The following is an 18,653-nucleotide window of genomic DNA, read 5'->3' as shown; positions in this document are numbered from 1 at the left end:
ATTTGCGCAGCAGATCCCATCCCCTTTCCGCTACTAAAAGGCATTGCTTCAGCCATTATTTATCTCTGCCTTCACCTTCTACTTCCCTCACTCCTTTGTTCCATCTTACTGATCTTCCTGCTCTTGCTCAAAGATACCAGCCATACTGTTGCCTTAGAATATTTGCTTTCACTGATTCATTTTTTGGGAAAGCTCTTCTCACAGATTTTCATTATACATAACTCTTTCACCTCCATTTACATTGACTAGAGTTAAAAAATATCTAACTGTAGGCTTTTTACAGGAGTTACCTAAAACGTAAGAATACAGAATGGCAAAAGGAAAAGAATGAAAATACAATATACCATGCAAACACTAACTAAAATAATGATAGTGTAATTAATATTAATTTGAATAAAATTGACTATAAGACAAAAAGCCTTAAGAGATAATGAGGGCTATCTTAAGATAACAAAATGCAACATTTCCAGCAGAATGTAATAATTCTAAATGTAATTTCACCTAATAACATAGCCTGACAGTATATAAAGCAGAAATACACAATTATAGTGGGACATTTTAATTCATCTCTCCCATTAATTAACTCCTCGTATGGGAATGGTCTATTTATATCTCTTTCTCCATTTACTAGGTTGTGAGGACTCCAAGGTAGAGACCTTGCCTTGATCATGGTTGTATTCCTAGTGATGTGCATGGTGCCAGGCATAGGACTGGCCTTTATTCATTAATGTTTTCTGTACTAGACTTTCTCCGGCAATAGTGAGGTCACCATGTTCTGAAACATTCTTTAGGAATGCTCTTACTCCTAGAAGGGTCTTAGTCTTCTGAATTGAAAGCTGTCTCTCTCAGCACCCTACCCTCCCTACCCTATCCTCATGGGGCTTGGGCATAGATAGGTTCTGGAGGGCCTACGTTTTAAATCATAAGTAGTGTTAATTGTAGGGAATTTAAAACAGATCAATTTTTTATTTCCTACAAAGTCCTGGGTTGGGCATGGTTTCTATTAGAAGGATCCTTTCTAATGGATCCTCAATAATCTAATACATCCTCAATAATTTATCTGAGGGTTTGCATTAAGGCTTTTCAATTATTCAAATTGTCAGATTTTTCATCTCTTGATGAAACTTTTCTGGAAGCTTCTATCTCAGTTGTTGCAAGTGCTTGATCGCATAGCTTCTGCCTTTGGCAAGCACTTAGCCAAGGGCTGTAAATCTGGGCCTATCAAAACCATTATGGCAATTTAGAGGCTTTCTGGAAAGTTCAGTGCTTCTATAGAGAGATTTAAATGAGACAGTGTCTGTGGGGACTTAGAGAGTTTGTAGGTCTTAGTTTTTCTCTGGGTTCTGCTTATAAGCCACTGTGCTGGGCATCCTTCCCCATAGCTTCTCTGTCATCTCTGCTCTGCTCTGCATCTGGAGGAGCTGGTCTTCAGACCGTAGCACCTGGACTCTCTTGTTCCCTGATTGGGTTCAGCCAACAGAGGCACTGGCTAGAGATCAGAGGAAGGAGCAGAGACAGGTTAGGGAATTTCTTTTCCACTTCTCTTTGGATCCATGATTTCATGATCACAGTTTCTTCTGGGTAGCCTCTTCCAAGGCTGCCCTGGAACACCAGTAAGTGATTTCCCTGCTTGTCCCTCTATAATTGGTGGTGGTAATGGCTTCCCGCAGTTGTCAGTCCCCGCATGCTTCAAACCACTTGCTATTATTCTCTTAACCCTGAACATAAATAGGCCTTCATTAAATTGTCGTTCAAATTTTAGCCGACTGGCCTTTCGCACTGGGACCTGCCTGGAATACGAAAATGAACAGAATATGCATTTTGCCCGAAAGATGGCCCCTTTGCTTGCCATCTGTCAGCTCAGAGTCTTTATCAGATACACCTGGAAAGACTAGGTCTCAGGTGCTGTGGACTTAGGCGTGGAGATTCAGAGAAGGAAAAGACACTTGTGCAAAATCAAAGAGATAAAAGATAAGCCTTAAGCCCTCATCCCCTGTGCTGTGTGCTTTCTGCTGTTGGGCCTTCTCTTTTAGCTGTCTTCACTGAGGAGACATGCAGAGGGGGAACAAATGAGGACTTGTAAATTGGCAAGCAAAAGTAGAAAACTCAAGCTAGCTTAAGGGAAATAAGAAAAATCTTGTTAGAATGTACAGATATCTCATGGGACCCCCAGGACAGGGAAGTTGTTCATTCTCATAAACCAGGGATGGGAATGTCCTTCTCAGGGAAAATTATTGGAAACCCAAGTCCTCTTTAAGGACTGGGTTTTCTGTTGGTTCTGTTTCTCTTTTTGCACCTGGTTCCTGGATGATCTCTGCCCCTCTTTGCTCTGACACATGGGGCAGCTACTTCCTCTACCATGCTTGAACCATTCCATGGCAGTTTACTGAATATCTATTGTGTGCCAGCTACTGTACTAGAAGACACGGTCTCTTTTCTCGTGATATGGAGGGCAGGAGAGACAGACAGTAATCAAACAAACAATCAAGGGAATTTCAGAGAGTGATAAGTGGCATTCATAGGAGAATGACCAGGGATGGTTCTTTGTAGGTCAGGGAAGACTTCTCTCAAGATGGTGTGACTTGAGACCCTAGAAGAGAGAAGAATTATGTAAGGTTTCATGAGTCAGAAGAAAAGGTTTGCATTTTTTTTTCTAAGTGCAGTAGTAAAAAGCAATTAAAGAGTTTTAGGTGAGGGAGGACAATCTCATATTTACATTGTTAAAAGATGACTCAGGCTGCTGTGTGGTTAATGAAGGTTAGAGGGCAGAAGAAGAGGCAGAGAGGTCCTCGCAGAAACTCTAAACAGGAGTCCAGATTTGCAATGATAGGAAATGGTGGAAGGGTTAGAGAGAGAGACTGGAGGCAGAGCAGAGGATTAGCAGACCAGTTGGTTAGACAGAGAGGGAGATAGTATAGGTTAAGAGGAAGCAAAGGCAGCTCAGGTTTTTGTTTTGATCAGCGGGGGGTGGGGTGGTGCCATTTAATGACCTTCCTTGATGAGAACTCCCAAGCAGTCCCAGAGCTGCTAAGCACTTTCCAGGTGGGGCAAGTTCTTTCCTTATCAGGCTCCACAGCTTCCTGATGGCTCCCAAGTGCCCCCACAGGTCACTTCTATCTGCAGGCCTTGTTGTCTCTGGGATCAGCTCTTGTCCCCACAGTAACTTTGTGAGTCAGATCGGGGTCACCAAGTACTGGCTTGTACACACTATCCTCACTGGTTTCATTTCAAATGTATGTTCTCCAAGCCCCAGCTGGGCTCCTTTTGTCATCCCTAATCTGTTCCTTTCTTTTCCACACTTCCCATGGGAGCCAGGGTGTCCTATCCCTGATTCCTCAAGGCTTCACTCCCACTTATACTCCTTTCTTCTCCACAAATTACCCAGCCTCTCACTTTGGGAAAAGGCCTTCTCATGTCTCTGCCCCCATTCTGCCCTTCTCAGCAGCAGGTGCATTTCCTCCTGTCTCAGGTGAACCTCTGCACTTGTATTGAAACTAGAGGGGCTGCCAGACACAGTGGCTCATGCCTGTAATCCCAGCACTTTGGGAGGCCCAAACGGGAGGATTGCTTGAGCCCAGGAGTTCGACCAACGTGGTCAACATAGTGAATCCCTGTCTCTACTAAAAGTACAAAAAATTAGCCTGGCTTGGTGACGCATGTCTGTAGTCCCAGCTACTCAGGAGGCAGAGGTGGGAGGATCACCTGAGCTCAGAAAGTTGAGCCTATAGAGCTGAGATCATGTTACTGCACTCCAGCCTGGGGGATGGAACTGAGACCCTGTCTTAGAAAGAAAAAAAACGGGGATGGAGTGGAGTGGAGAACAAACCAGAGGAGCCTAGAGTGAGGCAGAACTGGGTTTGAATCTCTGACATTCTGTAAACTGGCTGTCTGATCTTGGGGGAGCTATTTAACCTCTCTCAGCCTGCTTCCTTCCCTCTAAGTGGGGCCAGTAATAAATACATATTATTAGATTGTAGTGAGACATATATAAGATGAAACATGGAAGAAAGTACTTAGTACAGGCAGGGCTGGTATGTAGGAAGAACTCAATACATGGCGATGTAGTCACTGTTATTATAATTTTGTCTCTCTTCCCGAGACCTCACTTCTTTAATTACCTTCATACCCATCTTTCTCCCTGAGGGGAGCACAGGAAATGGAAGAAACACTGGACTCTGAGCTGGAGAGGCCAAAATGGCTTTTGCAGCCCGGCTGTCCTCCTTCCAGAAGCACCCAAGAAGCTGTTCCAGGCAAGACAGAGCAAGTTCCTGGGAATCTAAAGAGCCAGGGAAGGTCCAATGTGAGTCACTTCCTCAGTTAGCACCAAGGCAGTGACAGAAGTAGCATTTCCTGGCCATGACTTTGCTGAGGTTGTCCTGCTGTTTTTGGAAAGGTATTGCTTTTTAGGCTTCAGAAATGGGGACTCCATCTTAGTTCAGGATGCACGGCCACTGCTTAGTCTCTTGGGATTCCCCAGGAGCATGGGGTTAAGGAAACTGGGGAGGAAGTGGTGCGACTGACCCTACACAGCCCATGCTGCTCTTATACCCTGTTGGCCTTTCCTCCCTGACCTAAGCAGACTTTATTTCATTGTTAGGGAGGCAAAGCTATGGCTCCTCCTGCTAGAGCAATTCTCCTCAAAGTTTAGCAGACATCAGAATCTCCCGGGAGACTTGTTCAAATGCAGCTTGCTAGACTGTAGTGACAGATTTTCTGATTCAATCGTTATGGGGTGAGACCTGAGAATTTGCATGTTGTTATAAGATCCCAGGTGTTGTCAAGATAACTGGTCTAGGACTACTCTTTGAAAACCACCACCGCAGAGAGTTGCATATTTGCATCACCATTTGTCCTTTGGCATCCTGTCTTAGGGCAGGGCATGATGTAGGGGAAAGACAAAGGGGCAGGACTCTTGGGTTCTTATTTTCACTAATTTACTCTGTGGCTGCATTTCTGAAGACAGTTTTGATTGTGAGTAAGGGAATTTAGCTTGTTACTCTAAGACACACATGGACTTTGTTGGAAGGATACTAGGGAATCTCTCTAATTTCAAGGAACAGATTATAGTTAAGGTTTGGGAAGGGCAAAGCAGCCTTGGAATTTATTTTCTGCTGTCCAGGGCACTCTGGTCAGATAGTTCAAATTCTAAATGCTAATGAGAAGTAATCTATTTGGCTTACAAGGGACAAGACTTTCCCACCCTCCCCCACTTAGCCAATAAACCTCAACAGGTATTTGGTGGAGCAGACATACACAGCACTGCGTCAAGTAAACAGACAGGGCTGCTCCCCAGCTCCCACCAACCTGAACTGAGCAGCTTACTACAGAGGCCATGACTGGGATTCTTCCCCTGCCTGGGCCTCAGTTTTCTTATCTGTACTACGAGGGGTTTGGGTTAGAACTTCATCACCAAAGTTGGCCTGCATCATAATTGCTTGGGATACTAGAAAATAGAGACCCACAATGTCCCAAGGTGTACTGCTAAATGACCAACAACAGACTTTCCAAAACAAAACAAAACATCCCAATTTATAGTGTTTGCTTAATTTCTGTAGTGTAAATAAATACTCCTACTTTGGGCAAGTTCAAGCTAACAATGTGAAGTCACTGAACTTCACTTTGGGGAAGAGAGGTACATGTGGGCGCCAGCACACCACCCACCTACTGACTCAGAACCACTGATGGAGGCCTTGGACTCTGCATTTTGCCCCCCTTCAGGTGATGCTAGTGGATCATAAAATTTCAGAACCCCTGCATCCAGAGATCTCTGAGGGCTTTGCTGTCCCTTCTGTCTCTCCATTCTAATTATATTACAGGTTCTCACACTGGCTCTGGGAGTTGGGGAACATTTTCCTTCTTGAAAGAATTGCAGAGCAAGACCTAGAGAGATAAATGAGCCATTGCCCAAGTGAGCTAATGATGCATCTGCACCAGACTGTCTGGTACTTTTTCTCCTTGTCCTCTGTGAGGGCCCTATCTCTCCATCCTAGGGGCAGGGCAGCATCTCGATGTGCACGTCTCAGAGGGATACTGGAGGTTGCAGCTGTGGGTACTGGGACCCATGCCCATTGCCCATCTCTAAGGGTGGGGCTGGATTTCAGCTGCTATCACTATGACCTTTTGATCTCTTATCTCCATCCCTGGAACTGAGAGCCTGCCTGGTCATCGCTATTTTTGTGCAGGTTCCTCATCTTGATAACTTCTCTGTGCAGGTAGAGGACAGAGTGGAGGATGCCGTTTTTTGTCCTGAGGTGCACTGGGGCAGAGAGAGACATGACAGAGCCATGAAAGACCCACCAACAGATGGCAGGGGTGACACAGAAGTCGGGAAGAGGAAAGTTAGGCAAGGAAATGTACAAACTGCTGAAAAGGTTAAAAATTCCTTTTGCTATTCTTTTCTTTTCTTTCTTTCCTTTCTTTTTTTTTTTTGAGACAGGGTCCCACTCAATTGCCAAGGGTGGAGTGCAGTGGTGTGATCATAGCTCACTGTAACTTTGACCTTCTGGGCTCAAGCAGTCCTCCTCCTAGCCTCCTGCCTCAGCCTCCTGAGTAGCGGGGACCATGGGTGCACATCACTTCTCCTGGCTGATTTTTTATTTTTTGCAAAGATGAGGTCTAGCTTTGTTGTTTAGGCTGGTCTTGAACTTTTAGCTTCCACTTATCCTCCCACCTCAGCCTCCCAAAATGGTACTGGGATTACAGGTGTCAGTCACTGCTCCTGGCCCAGGATTGTACATTGTTTCTTTAAGGAGCTTTCAGAAGAAATCATTTTTATGCTGTAGTTAGGTTGGAAATTTAGTTTTGAACTGGGATGGTCCCTGATTCTCTTCTTCTAGGGAGTAGCGGTTCTCAAAGCATGCTCTCCAGATCAGTAATATCAACATCACCTGGGAATGTTTTAGAACTGCAAACTCTTCAACTCAGAATATCTCCCCCTCTTAGAGCTATTGCCTGAATCACCACGATTCCTTATTCATTTGTGGAGATTAAGCACTCCTCCCTCAAAAAACTCTTTTCCAATGCTGATGCCCCATGGGACTGCCATGATGGGCTATTTTCTCTGACTACAGGGTGGATGAGCTTGTGATAAGAGAAACAACTGAGGAATTCTGGGTTGGGGATGGGGGAAACTACAAGAGACAATAGAGACTACTCTGGCTATAACAGGCCTTCTTAGGCACTTTCTATTGTGGCTGCTTAGAAGGAGGCCTGAGGCCAGCACACCTCCTGCCCCTTGGAGATATCTAGCATAACATGGAAACTTCAAGCAGTGGATAAGCTCCTGGTGGACTGAACTCTTTGGATCTCTCCTGCATGTCTGTCCTCTCAACTCTCTGGACTCAGGACTTCACTGCCTGTCCCACAAGGAACAGGACTTTTCTGCCCTCCCCTATGTGGCCAATAAGCCACAACAAGTATGTGGTGGAACAGACACAGGAGAGGGTGGAATGGACTGGCTCCAACCCTTGTCTCCTCTCATTCCACCAGGGTTTTGCCATCTTCCTACAGTATAACTTCAACTCCCTCGGGCAACACATGCTCTGTTCTACCCTATGCTTGGGCTCCTGTGACAGGCCTTGTCCCAAGGGCCCTGTTTATATTCATCTGGGCCTGAAGGACAGGATCCAAGCATTGGAGGCTGGTCAGTGCTCAGAGCCTCTGAGGTGCTCCCTCCTTGGAAGTGTGATCCCTTCAGAAGAGTGTAGCTGAGGCTTCTTTCAATGACTATCTAGGGGATACGGGGGAAACAATTTGGAGCTGCGGCTGGGGGTTGACTATGAACCTGGCAGACTGGAGTGTAAACCGGAAGTCTTTCATCCATTTAGGTCTGAACTTGTCCTTCCAAAAGTGATGTGTGAAGCTGGTGGATCTGGGATAGGCCATTTGGAGAGGAGAAGAATGTGGAGTCAGGCTGGAGGGGACCTTTGCCTGATACAGCTCTGGACCAGTCCTGAGGCACCTACTTTGGTTTAGGTGAAATAAGCTATTTGTGGGTACACCTCTGAGCATGTTCTACCTGTGTGTCTTTCTCTGCATCCATAAGCATTCCCATGTGTATCTGTGTAGAGTCTCCATCTCCCCAGCTGTGAGGCCACAGACAGGTGATTTAAACCACCTGGCCCCCCTTTTCTGTGTCTGTATTATGGGGATAATAATAACTTTTATAAAAGCTTACTATGGCAGCAAAATGAAACAATACACACAAGCTTCTTAGCACAGTTCCTGGTGCTCATGTGTTAGGCTATTATTATCAATGCCTTGGGTAATTTACTTAACCTCCCTGGGCCTCAGTTTCTTCATGTGTAAAATAGGGATAATACCAGAACCTAGTACTATTCTAAGGATTAGAGCAATTGATACCTATGAAGTTCTCATATATGCAATAAATGTTAATGAGTAGAATGTATATTATCTTTGCATATGGATGTGTCCGGATGAGAATATCCGAGTTTGTACATGTCTCTGAGCATGTCTTGCTGCTGGTGTGTGTATATACACATGTATATGTGTGTTTAAGTGTGTTTATATGGCCAGACAGGCCCAGTCTCTCTGGTGGAGTTTGCTGTTGGCCCAGGTCTGGACTCCCTGAGCCAACTAGGGCCGGCGCCGGGGATGGAATTTCCATTAAGAATTAAGCAGGACAGCCCAGCATTGAGAAGTCAGGCAGGCAGAGGGGAGGGGGTCGAGGGGGAGGAAGCTTCAACTCTGAGCTCCCTTGGGCGGCCTCAGTACTGAACTGCCTTGGACAAGCTTTGCCTTGAGTCACAGGCCTTCTCAGGGCCATGGCCCAGAAGGATGGGCAAAGGGGGAGAAGCTGTTTACAGGGGCCTCTATAAGGAGACTTGGAGTTGCTGCAGCCAAGGCTGGAGCCATGAGGCGGCCCCCCAGCAATGGAGAGGCGGCCAGCAAAGGTCCAGGTGGCTGGGGTCTATGGGGAGTCCAGGAGTCCAGGAGGCTGTGCTGTGCCGTACGTATCTGGGAACGTGGATGTGAGTGTGTGTGTGTGTGTGTGTGTATTGGGAGGGTGGGGGCATTTATGCCAAGTGCCTCCAGGGAACATCTAACAAACCAAGTCTGTTCCTCTCTTACCCTGAAACCCAGACACAGAGTTTGGGCCTGGAAAAAAAGATCTTTGAGGCTTTTTTGCTAACATCGATCTGTTTATGATCTAAGCCTCATTCTATTTCTAGCGTATAATAAAATATCTTAGTGTTCCAGGTGCTTTACATCCTTGACCTCACTTCATACTTTCAACAACCTCATGAGCTGGGCAGAGATTATTATGTTCCCCAATGTACATATGGGAAAACTGATGCTCAGAGAGGTTAAGTGATTTGTCCAAGGATTCATCACTAGAAAGTGGTAGAGGCAGGATGCAAAACCAGGTTTCTCTGAGGAAGAAGTGGAGACCGACCTTCCTTCCTTCCTTCCTTCCTTCCTTCCTTCCTTCCTTCCTTCCTTCCTTCCTTCCTTCCTTCCTTCCTTCCTCCCTCCCTCCCTTCCTTCCTTCCTTCTTCCATTCCTCCCTCCCTCCCTACCTCTTTCTTTCTTCCTTCCTTCCTCCTCTCCTCTCCTCTCCTCTCCTCTCCTCTCCTCTCCTCTCCTCTCCTCTCCTCTCCTCTCCTCTCCTCTCCTTTCCTTTCCTTTCCTTTCCCTCACTCTGTTGCCAGGCTGCAGTGCGGTGGTGCAATCTTGGCTCACTGCGACCTCCAACACCGTGGTTCAACTGATTCTCCTGCCTCAGCCTCCTGAGTAGCTGGGATTACAGGCACACGCCACCACACCCAGCTAATTTTTGTATTATTAATAAGATGGGGTTTTACCATGAGGGACTCAAGCTCCGGACCTCATGATCCACCTGCCTTGGCCTCCCAAAGTGCTGGGATTACAGGCATGAGCCACCACTCCTGACTGAGACTATTCTTATCATACCACCTGCCTTACCAGAAACAGACTCAGAGAGAAGATTCTGCAAACTCTGCCCATTTGAGTAAGACTGTGGTTTCAGTGGTAATGCCCAGCCAGGTGGCACCAAGCCCTGTCCCCAGCCCTAGACAGCACTTGTTGAGACAGGAACTGAGGCCCCTCTCAGGGAACTTGGGGAGTAGAATCAGGCTGTTCTGGATGACTGCAGGGTAGAGTCGAAGCTGGCTTGTCTGAGAGGAATGGCTTGGCCATCTTCTGAGCCCTGGGTCCCTAGAGAGCTGAGGAAGAGAGTTAATGTCAGAGAGCTACTGTGTGTTCGAAGCCAGGGAGCAGCAGTCAGCTTCAGCCGGAGCCTGAAAAAAGAAATAGAGATTATTAGCATCAAGGAAGAGAAAGCTGCAGCGGGACCTTGGCATGGTCATTTTGTCATGGGGACGGAGTCGAACTCCTTCTCCCTGAATACATATTGTGAGCAAATTGACATAGTTTGCATGTGAGAGATTTAGGTTAGATGTCAAGGAGAACTTTCTGCCAATAAGAGAGTTCAAGCTTTCGAACAGGGCTCAAGGGAGACCAGGGGGCTGCCTTTGCTTGAGGACCTCCAATAGGTCGAGATTCTCTGGGCTCTGGGGGACTCATAGCAAGATGGGGCGGGAGTGGGGGGTTGTATGAAATGACCTGGAAGCTTTCCTCCAGGTCAATAATGCCACATTCCAGAGTTTTTGGGTGGGAATCAAGTTCTTCTAGATTTAGCTATTTCACAGAGCCGAGGACGGGGGTCGGGGTGGGGTCTGATCTTATGTGACGAAGTTAGAAGGAGTTTCTGCAACAACCCCTGGTCATTTCTGGCAGGTCCAGGATGTGGAGGGTGACTTAGGTGTGTGTGACCAAGGTTCCAGAGGGGAGCACCTGCGGTTAATAAACCGTCTCATTCTAGGTGTTTGGGACCGATCAAAGCCGGGCTGCTTCCTCCTTCCGAGCAAGTGAACTGTACCCAAATCCCTCCTTGTTTTGTTTCAGCTCCAAGGGAAACGATTGCGGCACATTCCCTTCCCCTCTCCAGATGTTGGCATGCGGGGCACCTTGCGGGCGACCCCACCCGGACGGCTCCGCGGCTCCCGGGCAATCACCCTGGTGCCTGCTGGCCCGGGGTAGCCCGGTCTCTAATTAGGCCTGACCGCGTCCCCATTCCAGCGATCCCGCAGATGGGAGGGAGCGCCATGTTTCCCCCGCCAGGGGCACCGAAATAGCCTCGCAGTCCCGCGGAGACTGCAGGCAGCCGGGGCTGACGCGGGACCAAGGCTTGGCAGGGAGCGCGCTGCTGTGGAAGGTCCTTGGGAGGCTGCGGCCGCCTGGGAGAGGGCGGGTGGGGGAGAGCAGGGCGGGGGGCGGGGGCCAGGGGCGGCCCCTCAGGCTGGGCCGGCAGAGCGGCCACTTCGCGCGCGGCCTCTGGAGCTCCAGCTGCGCCCTGCCACCACTGGCCGCACGCACCACCCGCCTTTCTCACACGCTAAGTAAGTAGACAGCTCCCCTAGCTGGACTCAGGGGCTGGTGATGCCTCTGCCAGCCTAGTTGGGAACAGTGCAGATTTGTGACTAATTGGATAGTAGGTGTAAGTGTGTCAGTGGGAGTGCTTGTGAAGGGGAGCTGGTGCCAGTGTGAGGGAGTGTGTCTGGGTGGGATGTCCACATGTGGAATTTTCTAGCATGTGCCCTAGGGTGTGAGTGTGGGTGAACGAGTGTTTCAGAGTGTGTGTGGTGGCCTGGAGTGGGCCACAGGTGTCTGTCTGTGTGGCACCTGCTGCCCTGGGTGGACTGTGTCTGTACCTGTGGAAACGCCTGTGTGTGTGTGGCAGGAAGGCCTCCAGGTGAGCTGAGCCAGTCTGCATGTGGATGAGTGGATGTGCCAGAGTGAACCCAGGAAGGCAGAAGCTGGGGCTAGGGAGTGTTATCTGAACTCAGGCTTTCTAAGGTGACCTGACTTGTCCCCAGCTGGGGTGTCTTCTCTGTGGGTCATTCGGCTTTGGTTTCTCAGGGCTTGGAGCAGGGCAGAAGCTCAGCCCTCACACAACACTGGAGTGAATGTGACTCTGACTGACCCAATCTGGCTAGACCAGGGTCAGAGAGGCAGCTTGCAGGACCCCACTCTTAAACCAGGAGAAGAGGCAGGAAGTCAGGGGATGAATAGACAGGATGGCCATGGCCACCCACAAACACTCGCAGTGCACCCACGCTCACATGCTCAGCATACACGCATTCCTGTCCATTGCACCAGTCTTGCGCATACTCTTCTTAGGATAGCCACGTAACCATTCACATACTTTCAACATGTATACCTGTGGACAGCGACATGTATGCAACATGCACCCGCTTTGTTCAATGAATATGCACAAATGTATCCCTGGTGTGGCCCCACCCTCAGCCTCTAGCCTCCTCCAACTTTTGCCCCTTTTAACCTATATTTTGTACCTCTGACAATGGGTCTAAGAAACTGGCCTCAGTGGGGAATATTTTAAGTCAGGGACTTTGGCTGCAGGCGTCAGGGCAGACGGTGATATGGTGCCTTTGAGGGGTTCCGTTTAATCTGAAACTGAGGCTGTCCATGGAGCTCAGCCAGAGAGCATCTTGTCCCTTAAGCTCTGGGACTTAGAAGCAGTGTTTGCCCTTTTAGAAGTGAAAACTTCCAAACACTGCCTTTGGAAGGCAAGCCAGGTCAGGCTGGGATCTGAGACAGAGCTCTGCATATGTAATTTGCTCCATGCTGTAGTTTATACTCTGGATTACACCTGCTGCAGAGAAGCAGCGACCCTTCTGGGCTGGGTCCCAGGGCAACCATTTGGCAGGGAGGACAGTGAACTGAGCTAGGCTGATTCCTTTTTTTCTTTGGTTTCATTCAACCCTACTTCGAGTCTCCCTCCCACAGGCTGGTGGGGGGATGGCATTTGCTCTCTCCTCTCCTTTCTTCCAGTAGTTATCTTTTTTTCTGGACAGAAACTCCTCCATGACCTCCTCGCCGCGGTGTCCACTGGGCACACACCATACAGCGCTTGGAAGAGTAGGTGCCCTAAAATACCAGCTGAGTGGTGGTGTTATTCTTCTTAGCAGAGTTTCTAGAGCTGTCCTATCATGGCTATTCCCTTCTGAATACTTTATTGAGGTACTCAGACTAAATGTGCTCCTTCAGTTGGGAAGTTAGAAAGACGGTATTGAGTTTCTCTCTCTCTCTCTCTCCCTCTCTCCCTCCCTCCCTCCTTCCCTCTTTCCTTTCGTTTCCTTTCCTTTCCTTTCCTTCCCCTTCCCCTTCCCCTTCCCCTTCTCCCTTCCCTTCCCTTCCCTTCCCTTCCCTTCCCTTCCCTTCCCTTCCCTTCCCTTCCCTTCCCTTCCCTTCCCTTCCCTTCCCTTCCCTTCCTTTCCTTTCCTTTCCATTGACTGAGTCTCACTCTATTGCCCAGGTTGGAGTGCAGTGGCATGATCTCAGCTCATTGCAACCTCCACCTCCTGAATTCAAGTGATTGTCCTGCCTCAGCCTCCTAAGTAGCTGGGATTACAGGCGCCTGCCACCACGCCTGGCTAATTTTTGTATTTTTAGTAGAGATGCGGTTTCTCCATGTTGGCCAGGCTGGTCTCGAATTCCTGACCTCAAGTTGTCTGCCTGCCTAGGCCTCCCAAAGTGCTGGGATAACAGGTGTGAGGCACCACGCCCGGCCTGAGTTTCTTCTGTCTTAATGCCTATGGTTTGGTCTAAGGGGTGACTAAGCTGTCACCCACCAACTCCTCTAATATGCAGGAGAGCAAGTTGGGTTCAACTGCTTTCTGAGGGGAATGCTGGGATCTATGTTTTCTTTGGCCTGATCCTACACCTGACCCTTGGGAGTGGTTAAAAAAGGGCAGGCTGTGGTCAGTCCAGCAGAATAAAGGTGGCGGGGAAGGAATTATTTTCCCGTTGTGCTTCCCTTTTCACTCTGGTTGCTGGGAAGCTCTTAGTCCATCATATTGTTCTGTTGTAATAACTATGTTAGTTGGAACCATTGCTTTGACTTCTAATTTCTGCTTTAAAAACTTTATAGAATACACATTTTTAATTGTAAACTTCCACTTCCTTTGCTGAAGGAAATCAGAACAAATAAATGAAAAATCAGCAATTAAGCATTCTATTGGTCTCTGGGAATGGGAACCACACTGAATTTTCTTGGGACATCCTCAATTTCAAATATATCATCTGGTTTTCAAACCGTATGTCTCAATTTGGTTTCTGTACCTTTGGACTCTAATTGGTGACGATGTCTTGGAGGTTTTTTTCCTGGTAGCTCTGGGACATAATGCCTATCTCTGTGCTGGCTCAGACAAGGGGGATACTTGAGAATGAATTGGGCCATTGATAAACACCCCCTGCTCCGAGTGTTTCAGCTGCTAGCTCTTCCCTGTCTCAAAAGCTCAAGTGTCTGGGTGCCTGAAGGAGTTTGACCCTTGCCCTAAGCTTGGCCCTGGCCCCACAGCCACCCCTTCCTCATGTGACCCTGCCCAACTCAGGGCTCTGCTGGGAGGTCTGTGTCTCTTGGATCTGAGCCCTCCCCTAGTATGGACCACAACATCTCTGATCAGGGATGGCCCTTGTAGAACTGGAGCTTGGGATGAGAGCTTGGACTTAAGAGTGTGGAGGAGCACATGAAGGGCTTTACTGCCCTTGCGTGGGTCTGTGAGGCCATGGGCCAGTGCTCAGCACTTTATCCTTCCTCATATGGTGTCTCTAGTCTGCTAAGTGGTCAGGGAGTCATTTGTCACCTCTTACCTGCAGAGGTGCACCTCATCTGAATGCAGGGCAGGGTTCTAGCCACGTTGCAAAGTTGTTGAAACTTCTAATTCACTCCAAGACAGATTATTTTATGCTGCCTAAGGCCATTCATGTTTGGAAAGGAGAAAGCCTGAGGGTAAAACTTAGCAACAAAGAATGATTAGAATAACTCAAATGGTGGGCTTTCAGGCATTGCATTGGGGTTCTGCTTCTCAGTAGGTGTTACGTCAACCCAAGCCGGTAGCCATTGCCTGCCTTCAAGATGCATCCTCCCAGAAGCATTTGATCACAAGGTAGGAAAGAGGAAATCCCCTGTGGCCTGGTACTGAGTAATGTGCTGGTCGCCTGGTATGGGTGAAGTGTTTGTTCCCTCCCAGATAAATGTCATCTTAAAAAGGTAAGACTAGGACTGGAGCACATCTCTGCTGAATTTTCACACTATTTAGACTCTGGTTGGCCCCTGGGCTTTAAGCTTAACCAAGTGAAAACAGACTTAAAAGCCAGCAAGAGCATTGTGTGGGATGGTTAGGACTTCTGGGCAGGAAAGGCAACTCATAGTAACTCACGTTTATTTATTATAGACTACTGTCCAGCTTCCTTTTTAGGCTCTTTCCATCTTTTGATTCATGAAACCTCTACACCAACCCTATGACATAGTTAAGACGATTTTAAATATAACGAAACTGAAACACAGCAAGGCTAAACAACTAACCCAAGGTCAGAGCTAGCAAAGATTGCTTTCCAGATCTGTCTAACTCCAGAGTGTGTAGTGAATGTCCACTGACCACGAGAGATGCCAGCAACTCCCTCATTTCAAAGACTTTCAAAGCAGGAAAAACTACTCCTTTGGGCAAATTGGGGAATGAGGCTAAGGGCTTGACTTCTCCGTCTGTCTCCAGGACCTGAACATGATCAGCATCATTGGCCTTTCCAGCCTCAACTGGAGACTATTGCTGTGTGAGAAGCAGGGATTGAAGGGGTGGAAAAGGCCTCCTGGGCTGTGCGGGGATCTCTCCCCTTGCCTTTCAACCCCCCACCAGCATGGAGTGGGCAGTGTTGAACTTCTGTGCCTTCACTTTTTCCTGGAGCAACCTCTGTCCTGGGAACCAAGCCTCTGGCCAGACTCTGCCATCTGACTGGCCTGATCTCCCCTCCCCCAGCTCCAGGGTATCCTCAGCGCCAAACTCTGGGGGAGTCCTGGATGCTTTGAGGATGTCTCAGGGCAGATTAGACTCTGTTTGGTGTGATGCAGTGTCTGTAGGCGTCAGCAGTTTGGCTGGGTAGTTGTGTATAGTGTTCACTTTCTGCTGGAGAAATGAAGGTTTTGTCTTACAAACCAAATATTCTGGGTTTGGAAACCATGTGAAATGTGGCCTGTGGTTGGAGGGTGTAAACTGTGTTTTGGGTCTGTGTGTGGTGCTGGATTTAAAGACACTGTTGAGGGACAGAACAATCGGCTCAGGCCATCTCACTTCTTTTGATGGAGGGTCAGAGGTGAGCAGTACATACTGGGAATGTGTGGGAAAGAGAGCATGGGCTTTGCAGCCAGATGGATCTGACTTGGAGCCTCAGTTTCCTCATCTGTAAAATGGGGTTCCTCGTAAGGTAATGTGGTGCTAGAACTGGAAAGTCTATTTGAAATTCAGTGTCTGGCATAGAATAGGCAAACCGTAAAGTGCAATATCCTTCTTTCCTATGCCACCCACTTTCTGTGAAAGAACACTGGACTGATTGGCACAAGATCTGGATTCCAGCTCTGACTCAGCCTTGGGCACACTGTATTATCTTGGGTTAAGTCACTTACCATCTCTGAGCCTCCCTTTCCTGGTGCATAAAATGAGAACTCATTTCTCTCACTTCTCTGCATTTTCTGAGGATAATGAAAGAGTAAAGTTAAGGGTTCTCTTGGAAGATCCAGAAAGTACAACCAAAACGGATTCATTTATTCATGCCTCAGTATTAATTGAGATCTTTTGCTGTGCCAGGGTCTGTGCAAGGTGCTGGGGGTAGAGGTAAGTTGGAATATCCTGGGCTTCAGGTAGCAATCAGACCATATGGCAAGACAGACTTGTAAACAAATAAAGGCCTGTCTGTGGGGCGTGATCAAAGCAGGTACTGGAGGCTCTAATGTAGCAGCAAGGAAGTGTTGTCTCCAACTGGGGCAGTCAGAGAGGCCTTCCCAAAAGTGTAAGTACTTGGTGTGGATCTTGAAAGATAACAGGAAGTTGCCAGGAAGAGGAGGACATTGTAGGTAGAGAGACCAGCATGTGCGAGGGCATACAAGTGTTGCCTACTGTGGTAAGTTTGGGGAACTTTAAGCAGTTGGGCATAACTGGAGCCTATGGTGTGGGTGGTCAGTAGTGTTGGCGATGAGATGGAAGATGTTACAAAGAGCTTTGTATGGAGTCCTGTCTGGATTGCTGTCCTGAGATGTTTAGACTTTTTGTCATATTTATGGGCAAGCACTGAGGTATTTTAAGAAGGGAGGGACATGGTTGGATATGGGCTCACTTATTCATTCAACAAACATTTACTGAGTGCTTCCTATTTTTATGTGACTTTAAATTTTGACATATCAAATATAATAAAAATGTATAAGAGTTGTATAAGAAATCCCTCTTTATCCATATCTCAACTGTTTACATGATCTTCCATTTACTTTATTATTTTCATTCTCTCCAATCATACAAAAATATTTTTATTATTTGCATATATTTTTATTTATATAATTTATATCTTACTGTATATTTTTATAATATATTTATTGTTTTATTATATATGAATACATATGAAAATGTTTATATTTCTGATCAATTGAGGAGAAATTGGAGACATGATGCCTCTTTAGCCCCCATATGTTAAGTATATATTTCCTTAAAAAGGATATTCTCTTACCACAGTGCAATTCTGTCCTAATAATGTCTTTATGGCTCCCCCATCTCTCTCACCTCAGTCGGGATCTAGTCCACAGATTGCATTAATTCATGTCTCTTTAGTCTCCTCGAATACAGAGCAGTTCTTTTGCTTTATTTATTTATTTTTTGAACTTTATGTTTTTGAATAGTACAGGTCAGTTATTATGTGGAATATCTATCAATTTGGTTATTGTTGATGGTTCCACATGACTAGATTCAAGCAATGCATTATGGGCAGGAATACCACTGCAGTGAGGTTATGTCCTCTCCAGTTTTCATATCAGCAAGCACATGATGTGGGGATTGTCCCAGTGCTGGTGATGGGAGCTTTTATCACTTGCTTAAGAATAATGTCTGCCAGTTTTTCCACTGTGAAATTACTATTTTTCTCTCTGTAATTAATAAGTAATTTGTGGCGAGATACTTTGAGACTATGTATAAGCTGTTCCTTATCAAACTTATACCCACTGATTTTAGCATCATTGATCATTTTGAATCAATTATTTCTTCCATATTTAGTAGTTAGCATTCTACTTTAAAAAAATCTTTCCTCTCTCCCTCCCTTCCTATCACTAGGGTCTCATGAATTCTTCATTCATTCAATGGGTTATAAATCAATTATTATCTTTATTTTATTTCATTGTTCACATTGTCCCAAACTTGATTAGTGGGAGGCTCTGCAAGCTGGCTTTCTTTGTTTTTGATGCATCCCCACAATTCTCTATGCTCTTCCTTACTATTCGCTATAGCAAGAAGCTACAGGCTCAGTTTCCTTTCTGTGCTACAGCCCTGGAATTAGCCATTTGTCTAAAGAGCACTGGATCCTTTTAGTGGAAAATGATATTTAGAAACCAAGATTTTTAAAGGCCACCTGTGCTCCTTGTGATTGTTGTGTCATCATTTATATGCTCTCTTAGCAAACAGAGTTAGGACATATATGTATATTTATTTCTCCAATCAACCAATGCAATACATTGTTACATGTTTTTAGAAGAAAAAACCCAAAGACTGCAATAGAGA

At 46.8% G+C, this 18,653-nt stretch overlaps 1 protein-coding gene across 3 annotated transcripts in view; it reads left to right on the top strand.

Annotated features, from left to right (window-relative positions):
• Positions 1-8,728: 8,728 nt before the first annotated feature.
• Positions 8,729-18,653, top strand: part of INSC (INSC spindle orientation adaptor protein) — a 132,395-nt gene continuing 122,470 nt past the window's right edge. For 2 of the 3 annotated variants that reach the window (XM_045371540.2, XM_005578537.4), the window contains exon 1: positions 8,729-8,968. In XM_045371540.2, the coding sequence (XP_045227475.2) occupies positions 8,873-8,968 (96 nt within the window). In that variant the 5' untranslated portion in view covers positions 8,729-8,872. Of the gene's footprint in view, positions 8,969-11,351; positions 11,442-18,653 lie in introns of those variants that run through there. The other variant, XM_005578538.4, reaches the window with a different exon arrangement.

This window comes from Macaca fascicularis, chromosome 14 (genome assembly GCF_037993035.2).
Source record: "Macaca fascicularis isolate 582-1 chromosome 14, T2T-MFA8v1.1".
NCBI lineage: Eukaryota > Metazoa > Chordata > Mammalia > Primates > Cercopithecidae > Macaca > Macaca fascicularis.
The sequence above is the reverse complement of the archived record's forward strand: the minus strand, read 5'-3'. Positions and strand labels throughout refer to the sequence as shown.